The following is a 21,444-nucleotide window of genomic DNA, read 5'->3' on the forward strand; positions in this document are numbered from 1 at the left end:
CGAATTATAATTATGACTAGTCAAAATATAATTAGAGATATCTCTAAATATATTTATGGATAGTCAGAACAAAGGTTTTAATGCTAAAATGGCTTGCCATACGCGCGCGTCTATCATAGTCCGCCCTCTGTAGTAACAGCTCTCGGTCAGCTCACGTCATGTGTGATTTTGCGACGGGAACATTATATGAAGACAGAAGGATATTTTAGGCTGAATTGTACCTTATAAATACAGTATGTGACTCTTTCAACACCATTAGGAGGTATCCCTGTCGCTGTGCAAAGTATGTAAATCACTGTGAAGACTTTTAAACTTAGGATGTGTGACCCAGTATGCGTGTCAAAAAGCGGACGAGTCTAAAGCAATGACTGTACAACCGAAATGTTGCCAGACGTCTGATTTTGAAAGGATGGGCCATCCTCTATTTCAGCTCCACTCATCTTGGTCTGCTAACATTACTGCTGCTGCAATCTGAACTCATGTGCGACAGCAGGTGGAACGCAGCTCACGTGCAAACAGCTCAACTAATAAGAGAAAACGGACGGCATACCGTAATAAAATCGTCATAACGCCACGATACATATTGTGACATTTTTGTATCGCAATAAATCGTACAACGATAAATCGTCACACCCCTAAATACTGCACTATAAACTATGATTAATAAATGCTGTACAAGTATTATTCATTACTAGCAAATACATGAACTACAGTACATGCATCATCTTAAGTGTTCCTAAACTGTTGTACAGCAAGAGTAACAGCATGATCCCTCAATAGCAGAAGACAACAGATGAGATAGCAGATCCTCCATATGGAACTAATAGACAATCAAACTCCTCTTTCAGAATGTACTTCTAAGAGAGGTACAGCAGTGCCTCAAGTGACAGACAGGATTTATGTCAAATCTACCAAGACAAGTGTGGTCTTCATGACAAACGAGTGTCTTTACTTCAGACGAAGGCTGTTTATGCTGCTTGATCCATTAAGGATCACCCAGAGAGATGGCATGCTGATCCGCCTGCCCACCCGCAACACATATGGTTTGAAGACGTTTCTCATGCAGCAAATAGCCTAAAACCTGTATAGGTCACACTTTATTTTAATGTACAGTATATACTATTAACAAACCATTAGGTAAGACTTTTAGCTCCATAAACCAAATCATCCTTCATAAGTGCTAATAAACAGTTCATATCTTAATAATAAGCAGGTAATAAGCCAGTAATAAATCATGAGAATTGATACCTAAACTAAAGTGTTACCCCTGTATCTGCAATTCTGTAGAGTAACACAACGGTTTCAACACACTTACATGTCAAATAAACTAGTCTGACTCATTAGAGAATCAGTGAAAAATCTGCAATTAACAAGTAGACCTTTACCATTTTTAGGGCCTGGGAAAGAGATATGTGTTTGACTGAATGTACAAACACACAATGACAGATTCAGCCACAAATCTGCAGAGCCTTCAAACTACTAAGAAGAAATATTAAGATTTTAGTAGATTTAGTAACATTAAGATTCAGCCACAGACTACCTTTAAGTCCAGGCAGAATCACTGAAAAAAGTGTATATTACACTAAGGGGAAAAATACATATATATTTCACCTTTTTCTTTTTAAACACCCAATTCTAGAGTCTTGTTCACATGTGAGGTGTGAAGGACCACCTTAAAAACAGATGGGTTTCATTACGCTTTAAACCTGGTTCCATAAAAACACACATTAGTGTTCACAATAATCTGTACAATCCAAAGACAATTTAAATAAATTTCTAAAATGATAAACCAATAGAAGATAAAAAAAATAAATAAATAAAAAGTTTCTGTTGGCCATTAGGAGCTATTTGTGATCAAATAAAATGAAATAAAATTAAAAAATAATAAAATAAAATAAATAAATACAAATAAATTAATTAATAGGATAAATAAAAAATAAAATAAAATTATAATTAAAAAACAAATTAAAAATAATAATAAATAAATAAAAAATAAAAATAAATAAATTAATTAATTTAAATAAAAAATAAAATAAAAAATAAAATAAATAAAAAACAACTAACTCTTTGATGATTTGAAATGAAACAAAAAAAATAAAATAATAAAATAAAATAAAACAAAATAAAATAATAAAATAATACAATAATAAAATTTTTATTTAATAACATTTAATAAAAAATTTAATAAAAATAAAAATAAATAAAAATAAATAAAAACAAATAACTCTCTGATTATTTGAAGTGCAAAATAAAAAAATAATAAAATAAATTAACAAAAATAAACAAATAAAATAAATTAAAAAAATAAAATAAAATAATATAAAATAAACAACTTAGACCATACAAACAACTATATACTGCAACTCTCTGATGATCTGAAGTGCTCCTTTGATCCTCATTTGTATGTTGCTTTGGATAAATGAACATCTGCTAAATTAATAAATGTAACTGTTAATAAAGGAAATCAAAAGGCACATGTTTTTTTGCAGAATGACTCTCATTAGTATCATTTCCATGTGCGAATAAGTAAATACAAGTAGACTATGTCAGCAAACAGGCACAGTATTGTCAAAGGGTGCATGTTGTTGGTTAACACATGTTTGTTTCATGAGTTGTTCAGTATAAACTAAAAGCAGGAGCATTGTATGGGGTGAACCCTTCCTGTAAGCAGCTCCCCTATGGAGAGGTGGCCTGCGGAGGCTCATAAACCAGCGCCAGTGAAATTTACAGCCTCTGTGTGGGCCTGAGGAAGCCGATGCTGTGCGTAATGACTAAAAATGCTCTGATAGCAGCCCATTACCAGACAACAAGAGGCTAACTGTGCGCTCACAATGACCACTGTCTCTCAGCACAGTCTCTCATTAAGAAGCCCACATTTCAAAGGTAGCTGTTTGTCACCTGATGGTGGCTATTAGATTTTGATAGTGAGGCTTTATTACAGGCCACTTAGTGAAATTCTCTTTTGAATAAAACCACACAGGCTCCAACCGGACTTAATAAGAACTTTAAGCTCGACACCAAAAGGGTGGAAATATCTGATGTCCTTTGAAGGCTAAACTGCAGTAAATAGCAACACAATTTGGTCTTTTAACCACACAAATCCATTCACTGGGTTTATAATGTAGAACAAACTGTGCACTTTGAGCTAAAAGAGTTTGCTTTTATGCTATTTCAAAAGTATGTTGAAGATTATTTCAAAAAACTTTGTTGGTGAGATTCTTTAAAATATTTACATCTATCTGTAACTGGATCATTTTAAGTATATTGACTTCACTACATTTTCCTCTTGTTTAAATACTGTTAATTTAAGTGTTTTGTGTTCACAAATATAAATCTAAAAAGAGTCTGTAAAATGACAGTGGTCTCTCCTCTTCTCCTTCTTGGGATTAACATCAAGGTGGTATAGTCCCAAGCATCTATACCTGTGATACTATTGTTTTAGCGGTCTTTTCCACATTTTCCTAAACTAAAGAGGTATGCTATACCTGTTCCACATTGTTACAGAGAACTTAGCACTGGTCATAAATAATACACACACAAAAATACATATTTAAGTTTCATTCGTCTTCTTCTTTAATAATAATAATGATCATAATAATTCCTTACATTTATGTAGCGCTTTTCTGGACACTCAAAGCACTTTACACAATGTGGGGGAATCTCCTCATCCACCACCAGTGTGCAGCATCCACCTGGATGACGCGACGGCAGCCATTTTGCGCCAGACCGCACACCACACACCAGCTGATTGGTGAAGAGGAGACAGAGTGATGAAGCTAATTGGAATATGGGGATGGTTAGGAGGCCATGATGGACAGAGGCCAGATTCTTTGGCTCTCGGTGAAGGGGGTCACACTTTTTTCTTCTCCCTGGCTGGCTCTTCTTGTCTCGTCTCATTCTATCTCTGAGGCTCTCCTTGCTCTGCTCTTCAAACAAATAAGAAATTATGGATTTGATCAACTGGTCTCTGAAGGCAATTGACACCATCTTCTCAATGAGAAGTTTGGGTTCGGGGGAACCCACCTTCTAATTGATAAACCAATAGAAGATTAAAATAATAGATAAAGAGAAAGTTTTTGTTGGCCATCAGGAGCTATTTATGATTAATAAATAATTTAAAATAATATATAATTTTTAAATAATTAAATAAATAATGAATAAATAAATAATTCAATAAATAAATAAAAAAAAATAATAATTTAAATTTAAAATAAATAAATTTAATTAAATAAAATTAAAAATAAATAAAAACAACTATCTCAGATAATTTTAAGTGCAAAAAATATATATGTATAAAAATAATAACTAGATAAACAAATAAAAATAATAATAATATTGAATAAAAATAAAATAATTAATTAAATATAAAATTAAATGAAAATTTAAATAAATTAAATTAATTATTTAAAAAAAACATTTAATTAAAAATAAATAAAAACAACTAACTATGATGATTTGAAGTCCAAAATAAAATAAAATAAAATACAATAAATCAAAAAATAAAACAAAACAAAACAAAACAAAAAACAAAACAAAACTAAACTAAACTAAATTAAATTAAATTAAATTAAATTGAAATGAAATGAAATGAAATGAAATGAACTGAACTAAACTAAACTAAACTAAACTAAACTAAACTAAACTAAACTAAATAAAATAAAAAAAAAAACGTATAAAAAATAGTGCTGCTTTTATCCTTATTTGTAAGTTTTTTTGGATAAAAACATATGCTAAATGAGTAAATGTAAATGCTAAAGAAGGAAAGCAAAAGGCACATGCTTATTTTTGCAGAATGACCCTCATTAGTATAATTTCCATGTGCGAATAAGTAAATACAAGTAGACTATGTCAGCAAACAGGCACAGTATTGTCAAAGGGTGCATGTTGTTGGTTAACACATGTTTGTTTCATGAGTTGTTCAGTTTAAACTAAAAGCAGGAGCATTGTATGGGGTGAACCCCTGTCCTGCGGGGACATTTGCAGCTGGATATATTGGAAAAACTGTTAAATTGAAACGGTGGTGAGCAGGGTTGTTGGTACTCCGACTGTGGCATTAGACTGCAAATTGCAAAACAACTGAAGAGTGTACATTTTACAAAGTAGTAAACCACTGTAATCACAGTACTTTTACTATGCATTACCCCAACTTTGAAGACAAATATAGACCTATAAACAAGCACAAAAAGCCGCTGCATTACACACTACAAGAAAGATAATATCTAAAAAAGAATAATAGGGGCAATTTAACAGCCAAGATTGCCACTCTAGATATTTCTCCAATCATCAAACTACAGTTTTCAAATTCTCAGCTTGTTGTATCCACCAAACAGCAACACATAAAACCCAGCCAAAATAGAATATCGCAATTACAGAAAAATGCACATGAACTTATATGGTGCATGCTGATGGAGTGAAACAGAGTTCAGCAGAACATGGCTTGACCTCGAGCGTAGAGCTGTTTGCAGATCAGGTCATGAGAGAAAAGACAGAGGGTCAGTCCAGGACAAGTGCAAACAACATCACATGGACCAGCATGAATTCTGCGATGCTCAGACCTCCATGAACACGGATTTAAGTCAACATGACATTTACAACCCATTTCACTTTCGTAATTTGACATAATTCACATGTAAAACTGTGAGAAACATAATAGGTAATGCCATGGTTTTATCACAGGATTAAAATGCATTATTTAAAATCTTATAATAATAACTTTATCTTCAAAGTAACCAAGGCCTGATGTGTATGAAATGTCTTGTTGAAAAACTAAACAAGATCATTCCACAGTTGAGGAACAGTAAAATTAAAGGTTCTGGAAATTTTAACATCTCAAAATGATAACATTTTGCTCATTTTAGAGGGTTGGGAAGTTTAATTTTACCTCTGAAGAACAGTGAAAGTAAACGTTCTGGAAATAAATGTTAAGAATCTCAAAAACATTAGATTTTATACATTAATGGCCTATTTCCACTGAGTGGTATAATACAGTAGTTTGGTACACTTTTATGGCCGTTTCAACTGTCACAAGGTACCAAAAAGTGAACCGTGCCATACCGTACCACTTTTTGGGTACTCTTTCTAAAGGACACCAAGCATAACAAAAGGGTACCAAAAGGCAGAGCTAGATGTGCAGCTAAAAGCTATTGGTTTACAGAGAAGCATCACTAGCTCGTGCACAAGCCATAAGAATGAAAACAAAGGAACCACCATTTTAAAAACACAACCGAGACATTACACCGTAATAATATATACATATAATAACAAGCCATGGTCAACCCGAACTTAAACAAACCTTGTCGTCGTCTTGATGAACAGCCACAATGCCAAGTAGAACAGAATCAACCCTGTGCCCTATTGTTGTTTACAAGGCCGTCTAAAGCATGAGTGATTTCACTTTCTCCAGAGAGCTCGCTGCATGTCTGTATTTAAAATAACTTCTTGAACTGATAATAATAACATGCACATGATTATTGAAGTGCTTCTGACATCTGTTCCTTTCAGAAACCGACAAACGCGAGACTGAAGAGCCAAAAAAACAAAGGAGAAGCCCGAATAAAACAAAAGAGCAAATGATTCTTTCAGCAACCTAAAACATGAACAAACTGCCATGTTCAATTATTATCACCACTTTTTGGACTATTATGAACTGACCAAATTACTTTCTAACAAAGGCTACATGTGCTGGTGAAGATTAAAGGCACAGATGAGAGGTTTACTCTGACTGTGGGCTATATGTTGCGTGTCGTTTTTGAACCCAAATAAGAACTAAATGTATGATGTGTGTAGTTTTTCTGAGACTATCGGAGACATATCGGAGACTGTAAGGGTCTGTATGTGTTCATATATGTTCATTTATTTATTTATTTCCAGTGGCGTAGCGGACGGGCCCGCAGGGCACGCACCGCGGGGGGGCCCCGCGTGATTAGGGGACCCTGCGTCGTCGCAATTTTCAACAAACTCTTGGGAACAACTGTGGTCGGAACCAAAGTTCACACGTCTGTGTTCTCTGAACACCTCTCAAGCGGTGGACTACTTCATTCTGATTGCTTGCCGCCAATGTTGCCAACTTAGCGACTTTGTCACTAGATTTAGCAAATTTTCAGACCCCCCTAGCGACAAATCTAGCGACTTTTTTGTGTGTTATTGGAGATTTTTTTTTAGACTGTCATTTGTCCATACTGTACCGTCCCTACTCTTCTCAACGAGCTGCGTGTGATGCCGCCGGCCCCTCCCCCGCCTCACAGCACTGACAGGCGGCCCAGTCAGTTCTCGTACAGCAGCCTCTCCCACCTGCAGCCCGAGAGCAGATCACCCCTCTGCGTACCGACGACAAATGATTTAGCACAGGCAGTGTGAAAGTATTTCCCTTGTACAGTCAAACCGATCTGCTTCTCCTTTATTTTAACAATTTAATTGGAGCGTTTATTCTTTTCTTGTTCACAATCACAGATATTTTAGTGACAGTTTCTGAACTTGTCTGAGTTTATTACATATGAGAGATTACTGCACATTCACTACACATCTATAATGACATACTGTATTCAAACAGCAATACATTTAGTTAAATAAACATGCTTATATAAAATGTAGTGCAATTATAAATACCCCTTTATAAACCATATGCTGTTAAACAGAAACTGTAGAACGTGATGACGTCAGTGATATGCAAATTGACGTATGACGTATCCCCCCCCCTTCATCAGGGGGCCCGTCAGCGATCCCTGCAGGGGGGCCTCCGCATTTTGCGCTACGCCACTGTTTATTTCATGTAATTGCTGACGTTATTTTGCAGAGTTATTGATCTGCAGTTATGATCAAATCATGTTCGTAGAAAGGTTGGTAATAAACATTTATACAGAAGTATTTATGTGTATAAAGCATCTGTTTTGTGAGAAGTGCTTCTTATATGATATATGAACAACCTGTACAGCTTTACTGTGACATTTCCTCAAGCGAGAATGACGTCAACTGAAACTTTCTGCCGTATACCACGCCCACCAAAAGGGTACCATTGGTACCAAAAAGCAAACCATACCGTATCACTTTTTGAGGACTCTTTCGAAAGGGTACCTTTGCTACCCTTTTGGCAGGGGAAATTCAAGCCTGATAAAGGCGACCCATTTTGACCCGAACCGTACCACTAAGTGAAAACGGGCCATTAAAGGGCTTGGGAAAATCATTCCACCTTCAAGAAACAGTGAAAGTGAAAGTTTTTTTTACTAATAATCTTTTAGAAAAAATTTAGAGGCTGAGAAAATCATTTTACCTCTGATGAACAGTGAAAGTAAAGGTTCTGGAAATAAACAAAAGCCTGATGATCATATTTACATATACATATACGTACCCTATAAACTCACATTTTACCATGATATTTATTTATTTTTTATTATTATTATTTTTTTTTTTAAATATGTATGGAAGTAACCAAAGTTGCTTCAGTCTAATTAGTATTTATCAGTAGGATTTAAAGGATTAAAACAGCAGCCTTAAAAATTGTCTGACTACTGGTTATAAAGAATTGATTAACTATTACAAAGATATAGTTTATTTTTGGGGGTTAACATGCATAGATAAATGATATTATTGTGTAATATCATTCTAGGGCCTGTAAGAATTTGCATATTGAAAGTAAACAGTGTTGATTCAATGATGACTTTAGTTAAGAAAAAAACCTTCATCCTCTGCAAAATAAGGTCATACTTTTGAAAGACTCACCCGTACAAAGGCTGTGTACTGATGGCACTGCTGTCGGTGGATCTCCAGGTTGAATCTCTGACTTACAACACCTGTTTGCTCGCCACCGTTTCCAAAATATGCCCGCGGTGGCAGCCCTTTGTGTCTCTTATCCGAATCTGCTGTTAGATTGTACAGCAACTCTGAGAAGGAAAACATGACAGTCACATTTCCGCAAGACAACAGTGTGTAAACATCCCTAAACATGAGCTTTGTTTAAAGACTCACTATCAGAAACATTCCAGGGTGATTTTGGATTTAAAAACAAAGTCAAATAAGACGTCAAGTTCCCACTGTCAAAGTCATGGAAATGAGAGAAAGCAGTACAAGAACATTTCTGGGGCCGCGTCCAAGAGTTTAATGTTTTTGATTAATTTCTGGAAGTCTGAGAAAATGGCAAGGGCATGTAGGAAAAACATGGTTCAAAGAGTACTGATGAATCTTACATCATATTTCAAAGTGATTAAAAAAAGAATAAATGAATGAATATATGAAATAAAATTAAATTAAATAAAAGAGAATAGATGAATAAATACATAAAATAAAATAAAATAAAAAAGAATAAATAAATGAATACATGAAATAAAATAAAATAAATAAAAAGAATAAATGCATGAATACATAAAATAAAAAAAATAAAAAAATAATAATAACAATACATAAATAAATAAATAAATAAATAAATAAAATAAACATATGGGAAATTATATGGGAAATAATAAATAAATAAATTAATATATAATAAACAGTAAAATAAAATAAAATAATAAAAATAAAATAAAATGACAAATTTCAGGAACAATATATGGGACATTATTTGGGAAATAAAAATCAAATTAAATTAAATTTTAAAAATGTGTTAAATTAAATTAAATGACTAAAAACTATATGAGACATTAAATGGGAAAATAAATAAATAAATAATAATAATAAATAAATATAATATAATAAATAGTAAAATAAATAATAAAATAAAATAAAAATAAATAAAAGTAAATAAATAAAAAATAAATACATAAATAAAATAATTTAATAAAATAAAACAAAATAAAATAAAATAAAAAATCTAAGGAAGAAATATATGGGACATTATAAGGGAAATAAAATACAAAACATAATAAAATAAAATGACAAATCTCAGTTAGAAGTATATAAGACATAGTAAGAAAAAAAAACTTAATAAATAGTAAAATAAATAATAACATTTTTTTTATTTAAATTAAATAATTAATCAATTTAACTAACAGACAAATCTCAGGAAGAAATATATGGGACATATTTGAAAAAAATGAATAGTTAACTTACATTTACATTTAGTCATTTAGCAGACGTTTTTATACAAAACGACTTACAAATGAAGACAAGGAAGCAATTTACACCACTATAAAAGCAACAATGAATAAGTGCTATAGGCAAGTTTCAGGTATGTAAAGTAAGTTAATAAACAACTAAATGAAAAAATAAAATAAATATAATAAATAAACAAATAAAATAAAATGACAAATTTCAGGTAGAAGTATGTAACAAATTATAAGATAAGTTTAATTAATTAAATTATTAATTTATTTATTAATTAACAGACAAATCTCAGGAAGACATTTATGGGACATATCTGAAAAATAAATGTATTTTTATTTAAATTGTATTTTACTTAAATGTAAAACTATTTAATAAATAATAAAATAAAATAAAATAAAATAAAATAAAATAAAATAAAATAAAATAAAATAAAATAACAAAATCTTTGGAAGATATATTTGGGACATTATATGGGACAAAAATTACTAATTAATACTTAATAAATAGTAAAATAAATTATTAAATAAAATTTAAAAAATGAAAATAAATTAATAAAAAAATTAATCAAATAAATGACAAATCTCAGGAAGACATATATGGGACATTATATGGGAAGAAATAATAAATAAATAAATACTTAATACACAATAAACTAAACTAAAATAAACTAAATCAAACTAAAATAAATCTCAGGAAAAAATATTTAGGATATTATATGGGAAAATGAATAAATAAATGAATAAATAAATAAATAAATAAATAAATAAATAAATAAATATTAAAAACAAAACCAAGAATTATATGGAACATTTCTACAACAACAACAACAAAAAAAAATAATAAAATCAATAAACAACTGAATAAACATTAAATAAAATACTACATAATTTATCATTTAAATACAGAACATAAACTAACTGAAATATTATGTCATAGAGTTATGTCCTCCAAAAAACTTGTAAAGTGATTGAATAGCAAGCTTTACTTTGTAGAATATTTCATAATTCTATTCCAATTGATATTTTGTACTTTACAACAATATGATTTTTACCCTACAGAAATGAGAACTGATAGAAAATGTAGATAGAAATGATAGAAAAAAAAAACCTTTCAGTGACTAAAAGCCCTAAAAATAAGATTCAGCCTCTCTATCCAAAATATAATGACCTTTTTCCTTTTCGCTTTGGAACAAAACATGATCCAGACATCACAACTCTTGGTGAGATTCATCCATCTACACCTACACGCTTTTCCAAAACCTTAAAAAAAAACGGATCAAAATCACAGCGCTCCTGGACACAGCCCCAGAAATCGCTGCTTTCTTTCCACTGCAGGAAGTTGACGAATTTCTTGACAGTTTTTGTGATGGGGTCAAATGTGTAATTGCTCAGATCCTGACGCTGAGTAAGAGCTATTATTAATCTGCTGGTCTCATAGGGTGTCACTGTAATGAGTCTGGGTTCCTGGACCAATGCAGGGGTTTGTTCTTTAATGCATCCAGCTGTGAGAGTTGCATGAGCTCATACCAGTCTACAAAACCAGGGGCGTCACCCAAACATAAGGTGCACAAGGACTTTCCAATGCTGGTGCCAAGCGAAGCTCACACTAGTGCTCTGTGTTTCCCAGAAAACACCCTTTATTCAACACTTTATATACTGCATCTCATATTAGGCCACACCCACTCTGCAAGCTGCGACCACACCCATTGGTGGAGAAAAGAGTCACTGATTCCCACTTGTTTGCCAATAACATACAGTATGAAAACAATATTAAGTAGAGTTATTGGAAAAAGAGGTTTTATTTGATTTCGCTCAACATTACGTGGGAGCCAAAGGTGAAATCCTGTTTTTGAATCTGATGTTTCAAGACGTTTCATAATATTATACTCTAGGATATTATGTGTGTTAATAGAGTGAAATAAAGTTCAGCACAACAGACACTGACCTCAGTTCAGGGCTGTTTGCTTTATGTGTAATGAGAGAGAAAATACACTAGATTTGAACTGATCATTTGTGTATGGGTGACACCTGTCTCTGGGGACACATTAATGAAACATATGTGTATTTACTCTCTCTGAAAAATAAATAAATAAATAAATAAATAAAAAATTATTAAAAATGTAAATAAAATTTATTAAACAAAATTATAAGCCATAAAAAAGTAAAAATTAAATAATAATATTAACAGAATAAAATAAAATATAAAAAATTAAATGATATAAATGATATAAAAACACAGTAATAGAACGAAGTTATACATTAGGAAATGAATAATATCAAACAAATATTTTGTATTCAATTAAAGATAAATTAAACAATTAAAAAAGCACATTAAAGTAAAAGATTAAATCATAAAATAATGAATTATTAATAGAATAAAATTATATGTCAATATACAATCGTATAACATAATGTACAATTATAAAACAAATAAATTTCATTAAAAACTAAACATAATAAAACACATGACAAAGCACAACATTAAATAATAACATTAAATATTGAATAACAGAAATATATAACAAATTAAAAGATCCAATGATATAAAAACCACAATAATAAAGCAAAGCAATACAATAATAAATCAAGTAAATAATATTTTTTTATAAAATAAAATAAAATTATATAAAAAAGTAAAAAAAAGTAAAAAAAAAAATGAACACATTAAAAACATAATAAAATAAATATTTAAATAATAAAATAAAGTATTAAATAATAGAATACAAATATGCATAAAACACAATACAAAAAACAAAACAAATTAAAACAAACAAATAAAAAATAGATAAAACAAAACAAAATAAAATAAAGTAAAATAAAAACAATACAACACAAAACAAAAATAACAAAATCATAATAAAGTAAAAGATTAAACAATAAAATAATGAATTACATATTAGAATATAAAATAATAAAAATACAATTATATGATAAATAAAATAAAATAAAATAAAACATTTAACACAATAAAACACATGATAAAGCAAAACATTAAATAGAAAACATTAAATAACGGACAAATATTAAGTTAAATAACTTAAATGATCCAAGATATAAAAACACAACAATAAAATAAATTAATATATTAAAATGTAAATAAATAAGTTTCCAATAAATAATAAAATAAACACAATTAAAACATAATAAAGTAAACCATTAAATAATCAAATAAAGTATTAAATAATAGAAAAAATATATAAAACCCAATAAAAATATAGTTACACAAAAAAAAACAATAAATTAATTAATAAGATAAAAAAAAACAAAAAAAAAAACAGACAAATAAACAAAAATGCAAAAAATGAACAAAACAAAATAAATAAATATAAATAAAAAATAAAAACAAAAGCAAACAACACAACAAAAGCTCACCGCCACTGACTCACCGATGTGTCCAGGAACATGTTTTCCTCTGAAGCTCATGCAGACGGTGACGTTGAAGCAGTTGAGATGCTGAGGGCCCTCGTGACACTGCGGGACTGTGATGTTTATAGAGACGGGCAGAAAGATGGACACATCCACAGAGATCACTGGCCTCGACCTGACGTAAACAACAGCAAAAACATTCAAGCTACACACTAATGCACAGTTATCAGAAAATGCTATGGACTTAAACAAAGACTTACCTTAACAAGACCACACTGTCAGCCATGAATGCACCGATCGTCACATCTGATATGAGGTAAAAACAAACAAAATTAATGGTTTTCTGGAAGCATGAAGCTTGAAATCTTATGATGCCACACTGTTAGAAAAAAAATGTGCAAAAATGTAAACCTTTAATCCTAAACTAATGTTAAAGTGCAAATACTGTGTTCACTTACTAGAACAAATAAAGGCTAAACAAATTATAAGATGTTTTGACCTGTGAATTTATAATTAAAATTATAACTATTACAACAATAATCGGGCGACACGGTGGCTCAGCGGTTAGCACTGTCACCTCACAGCAAGAAGGTTGCTGGGACAGTTGTCTCTTCAGTGTGGAGTTTGTATGTTCTCCCGGTGTTGCCATGGGTTTTCTCCGAGCGCTCCGGTTTCCCCCACAGTCCAAACATATGCGCTATATGTGAAGTGAATAAGCTAAATTGGCCGTAGTGTATGTGTGTGAATGAGTGTGTATGGGTGTTTCCCAGTACTGGGTTGCGACTAGAAGGGCATCCTCTGTGTAAAACATGTGCTGGTTAAGTTGGCTGTTCATTTAGCTGTGGCGACCCCAGATTAATAAAGGGACTAAGCTAAAAAGAAAATGAATGAATGAATGAATGAATGTATGAATGAATATAGCTTAAAGGGGCTTATAATATTGACCTTAAAATGGCTTTTAAAAATTTTGAAACTGCTTTTATTTTAGCCGAAATAAAACAAATCAGTCTTTCTCCAGAAGAAAAAATATTATCAGACATACTGTAAAAATGTCCTTGCTCTGTTAAACATCATTTGGGAAAAAAAATAAATAAAAAAATTAAATTAGGGGCGAATAATTCTGACTTCAACTGTATAAACAAGAATAATAAAGCATTTGATATTCGCTCTTTGAGTAATTTCTCATTACTTTAAGTAATGGGAGCGTCGGCTCTGGAATTCTGTAAACAAAATGCTTGCCGGCCACAGCAATATGAGTTTGAAAAAGACCGAATGTGTCAATAAATGCCTAAGAAAATTAAGAAAGCATTCCTCGCATTAGCACAGCATGAAACATCTCCATCATACACAGTATAAATATCTGTTAATTAACAGTTCCCGTTTTTTATGATTTAGAAGTGTTTTCTGTTTATTTACCGTTGTGAATTGCATTATGGGATGTTGATCTCTACTCTGTTTAACTGTAGAGTTGAATTTTCAACATCAAAACTGGACATTTACTGACATTTTAGTAAACTGAAATAATATAATGTGCAAGACATAATAGAGAAGTCATTTTATTGCAAGGTTTTTATAGCATGATATACAACACCAGCCCAGACATGATATCATTTTAAACTAATAAAAATGTTAATAAAAGTCACCTTTTCAAAGTTTTCTGGTGTAAAAGTTGTTGGAAGAAAGATCAAGATCCCATAATGCACCTTAAAAGCATAAATAAATCCAGAAAACTGCTAATTTACGAATATCTTTTACAGAAGATGAGTGTTTCTGCAGTTTTTACATGACCTTCAGACAATCACGTTACGATGAATCCCTCAAGTCACTTACATGCCGAAGAAGTTTCTAAATCTAAAATGAAGAAGTTGCTAAAAACCTGACATGTTTTACAAAGAGATCGCAGAAAGCCCAATGTAAGTGGTCTGACAGCCATTGCGGTTTCTCACTAAATGTGGTCAGGTTTGATCTAGTTAATTCGGAAACATTCTCAGTGCTCATTGGAGTGCAACTAGCCAAGCGTCTTAAGTCAAGCCAAACCTGGATATCCGTTTCCATCCATGTCCACATTGCCGGATATTGACTGGCCGAACATTTGGAGGGTGGGGTTGATGCTCCGTCCAGACAATCTCTGCATATGATCAGGGTGAGGGAGAAAAATCACATCAATCATCCACACAGTTCAACACTTCCACATCCTATTAAATATTTTCACTAATTTGATAATGTTCGTGTGCAGCCATCTCTTGGCTTCATTTAAGGCATTTCCTCAACAAAGAGAAGCATGGAAAATGCCAAAGAAGATTTAATCTGGACCTACTAGTTACTAAACGTTCAATCAATCTGTTCTAACTGATGAGCTAGAAGGTATCTCTGATAAACAAGTGATGCATTGCCAATTAAAACAGTCTATTAAATAGAAAAGGGAGAAACAAATGAAGACTATTGGTCTGCAGCATAGAGTACTAGTGAAGGGTAGTAATAAAATAAGAAAGCATAACAATCAATTAAACAAAATCCAAATAAAACATTCAATAAAATGTAAAAATCAAACAAAAATCCGATTAAAATCTGATTCATTGGATTTACTAGATTTTTTAAGGTAAGTGGTTGCAAACAATTTATATGGGCAGAATTTAAACAAACACATTAAGCTGAAAATTACTAAATTTATTTGTTTGTATTCAGCCCATATAAATTGTTTGCAACCACTTATTTTGTAAATCCAATGAATTCTTTTTTTTTTGTGTGTAAATCTAAAAGAAATAAAAGTATTGGAAATGTTAATAATTAGGGATGCCCAAATATCTGATTCTGAGATAGTAAAATTAAAAAAATTCAGAATGCACTTTGACAAAAAAACGAAACTAAAATCATTTGGTCGGTGCAGCAACAAGCTATTGAAATGTATGGGTTTTCAGCGCATCACTTTTCAGGTCTGGTGTGAAAGCTGCTTAGAGTCATACAGTGATTATGGCTGAAAAGAGAGTAAAACCAGCACAATGACCACTGCTGGGTTGTGTGGCGCAGGATGTAAGTTTTTTGGCTCATATTTTTCTTTGCTTTTGTCTCTTTTTTATTATAAAATGCAAATAAAATAAAATAAAATAAAATAAAATAAAATAAAATAAAATAAAATAAAATAAAATAAAATAAAATTAAATTAAATTAAATTAAATTAAATTAAATTAAAACAAGCTATTGACCAACTAACTTTTGCATTATTTAAATAACAAATAAAATAAAATAAAATTTTATTAAATTAGATTAAATAATCAAAACTAAACAATACAAGCAGTTGACCAAATAACTTTTGCAAAATGTGGTTGGTTACCATCGAGTACTTGTTAACTATTCCTCTGGCATCTCCATGGTAGATGTAAACAGCTCCCCCATAGTCATCCTCTTCAGGAGCTCCAATTGCCACATCTGAGGTACAAAAGCCAAGGATAAAAGGATAAAGGATTCCAACATCAGAGAAAGTTTAAAACCTTTCTTTTGTTGTGTCTCAATCTGTGTCATTGACTAATAAAGTCTTAGTTGATGTGTCATTGAACTTACAAAAAATACAGTCACTCTTGGCTTTTATTCAGGATGTTATTAGAGTCATTGTGTACAGTCTGGCAAGTAACAATCATAAAAATATAGAAATGAATAGAATAGTGTGCACCCGGCTTAAAAGAGACTGCTAAAGAGCTACGCCTGGAACAGAAACACAGGGGGTGGATTTGTGTGTGTCAGGACCCCAATAAATGCCTGTTTGCTTTAGGCCCATCTCTGTTTGAGCAATGCTCTGTTAAGTCACTTAATGCACGCGTAGGTGTTTTTCAGAGCTCTGTGAAACTTCATGGGGTTCAAACTGCGTCGTAAAAAAGCCCTTGTGCCATGCACAACAGCAGTACACAGTTCGGAAAATTCATAGGCTACTAAAATTGCATAAAACTCTGTACATGCTGAATCTGAAGCACTATTTATTAACATCTATGTCATCTGAGATACTTTACTGACTTATTTACACTTAAAGGTCTAAACTAAAAAAAAAAAAAAACATACAGTTGATATCAAAATTATTAGCCCCCCTGAATTATCTGCCCCCCCTGTTTATTTTTCCCCCATATCTGTTTAATGGAGAGAAGATTTTTAACACATCTCTAAACATCATAGTTTTAATAACTCATTTCTAATAACTGATTTATTTAATCTTTGCCATGATGACAGTAAATAATATTTGACTAGATATTTTACAAGACACATCTATACAGCTTAAAGTGACATTTAAAGGCTTAACTAGGTTAACTAGGTAAGAGTAATTGGGCAAGTTATTGTATAATGATGATTTGTTTTAAAGAGAAGAAAGTTAGCTTAAAGGGGCTTATAATTTTGTCCTTTAAAATAGTGTTTAAAAAATTAAAAACTGCAAACAAATAAGACTTTTCCCAGAAGAAAAAATATTATCAGACATACTGTGAAAATGTCCTTGCTCTGTTAAACATAGTTTGGGAAATATTTAAAAAATAAAAAATAAATCAAAAAATCTAAATCTGACTTCAACTGTATATAAATATATATATATATATATATATATATATATATATATATATATATATATATATATATATATATATATATATATATATATATATATATATATATATATTAGATGTTAGTATCAGCATGTTAGTTCTAAGGATAAGCTAGTGTGCTACAAGACAGTGACAATATCCAGGTTTAGAACATATAAACCTGATATAAACATCCAAAGCTTGCAGTTTGTCACTTCCGCCAAAATGAATCAATGATTTTTTTTGACGTCACCTCATACGTCAGTTTCTGATCAAATGTTCTGAACAATCAAACACTACACTCCCAGAAATGAAGGCGAGCTGTCACTGGGGTGGCACCTTTTCAAAAGGTACAAATTTGTAACTAAAAGTTCCATATTAATATCTGAAGGGTACATATTAGTACCTAAAAAGTACAAAAAACGTTCCTCTTAATTTTTTTTAGGTACTAATATATACTTTGCTGTACCAATATAGAACCTTTAAGTACAAATTTTTCCTTTTTGAAAAGGTACCTGCAAGCCTCCAGTTCACAAGCTGATATACATTTATACCCAATAAGGAGCAGGTCAAATGGAGTCAGGTTAACCTTGTGTAATGTCTTTATGGTTACAGCCTCCTAAAGGACAGTTTACTGCCACGCTGAGCCGTAAACAGATGCATCTCAATACACACGAGAACTCATACAGCATATTTGATTGTTTAAACGAGTCTCGTGTTCAGAAGTCTCCGTCCTACACCGGAAAGATTCCCTTCCTGTTTAACCCGACACATCTGTCTCCACTTATCAGATATTCCTCAGGCCTTTTTAATTAGCTCTTATTTCTTACAGTCTCTTACATCCACAATGATGCATGTGTTTGATCTGTTTATTATGGGATGGTCAGTGTCTAGAAACACTCAGTATGGGTATGAGGACGGCTGATTCATTCAAGCATCACCAAAACACTTCACATATACTGTTAAACATACATTTGAAGTCAGACTTATTAGCCCTCCTGAATTATTATGCCTCGTTTATATATTTATTCTACAATTTCTGTTTAACAGAAAGAAGATTTCTTTTAGCACATTTCTAAACATAGTAGCTTCAATAATTCATTTCTAATAACTGATTTATTTTATCTTTGCCATGATGACAGTAAATAATATTTTACTAGATATTACTAGCATTCAGCTGAAAGTGATATTTAAAGGCGTAACTAGATTAATTAGGCAGGTTAGGGTAATTAGGCAAGTCATTGTATAACAGTGGTTGGTTCTGTAGACTCTCAGAAAAAAAAAAGGTACACGGTAGTACAAATATTGTTTCGTAAGGAACCATTTGAAATCAATGCCAGGTTAAACCTACTTAAATTGTACAGCGTTATTACTACATATTTAAGCATTTACAGTTGTTTTGAAAGGTTTGAGGTGTATTTAAATGCACTACTAATGGCGGCATGGTGGCTCAGTGGTTAGCACTGTCGCCTCACAGCAAGAAGATTATTGGTTCGAGTGCCGGCTGGACCAGTTGGCATTTCCGTGTGAAGGTTGCATGTTCTCACCCTGGGTTTCCTCCGGGTGCTCCGGTTTCCCACAGTCTAAAAACATGCGCTATAGGTAAAAAAAAAAAAAAAAACTAAATTGGCCGTAGTGTTATGAGTATGTGTGAATGAGTGTATGGGTGTTTCCCAGTTCTGGGGTGCAGCTAAAAGGGCATTCACTGTGAAAAACATATGCCAGAATAGTTGGTGGTTCATTCCACTCTGGCGACCCCTGATAAATAAGGGACTAAGCCAAAGGAAAATGAATGAATGAATGAATGAATGAATGAATGAATGAATGAATGAATGAATGAATGAATGAATGAATGAAAAGCCCCTTTCACACAGTGATACCGGTATATATCTGGAAAATTTCTGGAACGACTTTACCGGTATATTCAAAAAAGCGCTGTTCACACAGGCGAGGACGTTACGGAAATTTTCCGGAAAAGAGCATTCACACATCCACTCCAAAATAGCGGTAAATTCTGACATCATTCACCACAAATGAGCTTTAAACGGCTGCGCTTGTATTAGTAAACATTTGACTAAATTACAAACTCTGTGGCTGATCAATATTGTGAACAACTTTCGCAGGATCACTTTCTCATGTCGAGATGTTCATAATATGTGCGTGTGCAGGCGCTCACAGGCTGTTTCACAGGCACACGCAAAGCTTGAAGGTAAACAAACAACGGCTTATCATAAGCATCTCATCGATGATTATTTACACAGTTGGCATAAAGAAGAACATATAAACGTGATCTGACTAACTTCTAGCAGCTAAATGTGTCTGGAAAAATATTCAAAGGCTTTTATTCTCACAAACCGCGCGGACGTAAATGCGTCTGACTGTTGTGATTGGCTAAAGCAGACGTCTCACGTCAGCACGTTCTAGACGTGCACGCGCTTATTACGGCAATCTTTCTTCTGCATTCACACAGCGCAGCATTCCGGCAAATTGCCGGTAATGTTACAACTTCTCTTTCCGGAAAATAGCCAGAACGAATTTACCGGTATTTTCAAAAAGGACCTGTTCACACATACAACCTTTCCGGAAAATTGCCGGCAATTTTCCGGAAAGGTCTGTATGTGTGAAAGGGGCTAATGTTGCACTACTAGTGTTCAACCTTAAAATACCTCTTTTCTACAACATTGTTCTGTCTCATGTAAAAGTACTTGTATAGTCTGTCTTAGGTTTTGTGTATAGTGAAGTATGTATATGCATAGATGATATAGTTAGATTATCGCTCCATAATGTTAGTTGTGAATAGATTTAAAATAGCTCTTAAGTCCAGTGTTGTGTTCATATTTCTGATTATGTCTATTTATATAGCACTGTGGTCCTGAGAGACATGACATCTTGTTCTGCTGTATGTCCACACATGTAGTGGATGGCAATAAAGCTTGACTTGATCTTTGCGTAAACAAATAATTTTCATAGCAGTATTCTTTGTTAATTAGAAAGGTCATTTGTGATATTATGTATGACTTAACTGTAACGTTTGGTCAATTTAATGCATTCTAACTGAGAATCTTGCAGACTTGCTATAAAATTCCATGCAGAAAATTAATTTATGCTAAATGATTGTAATTGTGCCTTGTGTCATCATCTTAAGTGCAAACTGGCGTCATACACTGACCTTGATAGCCATCGTCATCGATGTCCCCGAGAGACGTGATGCACTCTCCAAAATGAGCGTTATATGCATTATCACCATTCAGTATCGCAACTTCCTCCATTACTCCCTGAACAAACAGGAGCACAAACACATAGGATTTGATCGCAAAGTCTGACAGGATGCATGAAAACAGCACAAAACTAAGACTGAGATTAGGAAAAGTTGGAGGCATTAACTTTTTGTTTATGATAAAAACTGACATCATTAGGGATAGCCCCCCCCCCCCCCCCCCCCCCCCAAAAAAAAATACTGTTCTGCCATTATTTACTCACCCTTGACT

General features: G+C 32.3%; 1 protein-coding gene across 8 annotated transcripts in view; it reads right to left on the reverse strand.

The window, feature by feature from the left end:
• itga9 (integrin, alpha 9) overlaps positions 1-21,444 on the reverse strand; it is a 198,593-nt gene that overhangs the window by 120,044 nt on the left and 57,105 nt on the right. For 7 of the 8 annotated variants that reach the window (XR_015505039.1, XR_015505041.1, XR_015505040.1 and 4 more), the window contains 6 exon segments: positions 21,126-21,231; positions 16,729-16,823; positions 15,435-15,525; positions 13,658-13,703; positions 13,418-13,572; positions 8,716-8,876 (listed from right to left, as the gene is read on the reverse strand). Coding sequence is in view for 4 of the 8 variants with exons in the window: in XM_087277709.1 (XP_087133835.1) it covers positions 8,716-8,876; positions 13,418-13,572; positions 13,658-13,703; positions 15,435-15,525; positions 16,729-16,823; positions 21,126-21,231 (654 nt within the window). In the remaining 4 variants the exon portion in view is untranslated. 8 annotated transcript variants of the gene reach the window in all.

Source organism: Danio rerio, chromosome 13, assembly GCF_052040795.2.
Source record: "Danio rerio strain M-AB ecotype USA chromosome 13, GRCz13ab, whole genome shotgun sequence".
In the NCBI taxonomy this organism is placed as follows: Eukaryota; Metazoa; Chordata; class Actinopteri; order Cypriniformes; family Danionidae; genus Danio; species Danio rerio.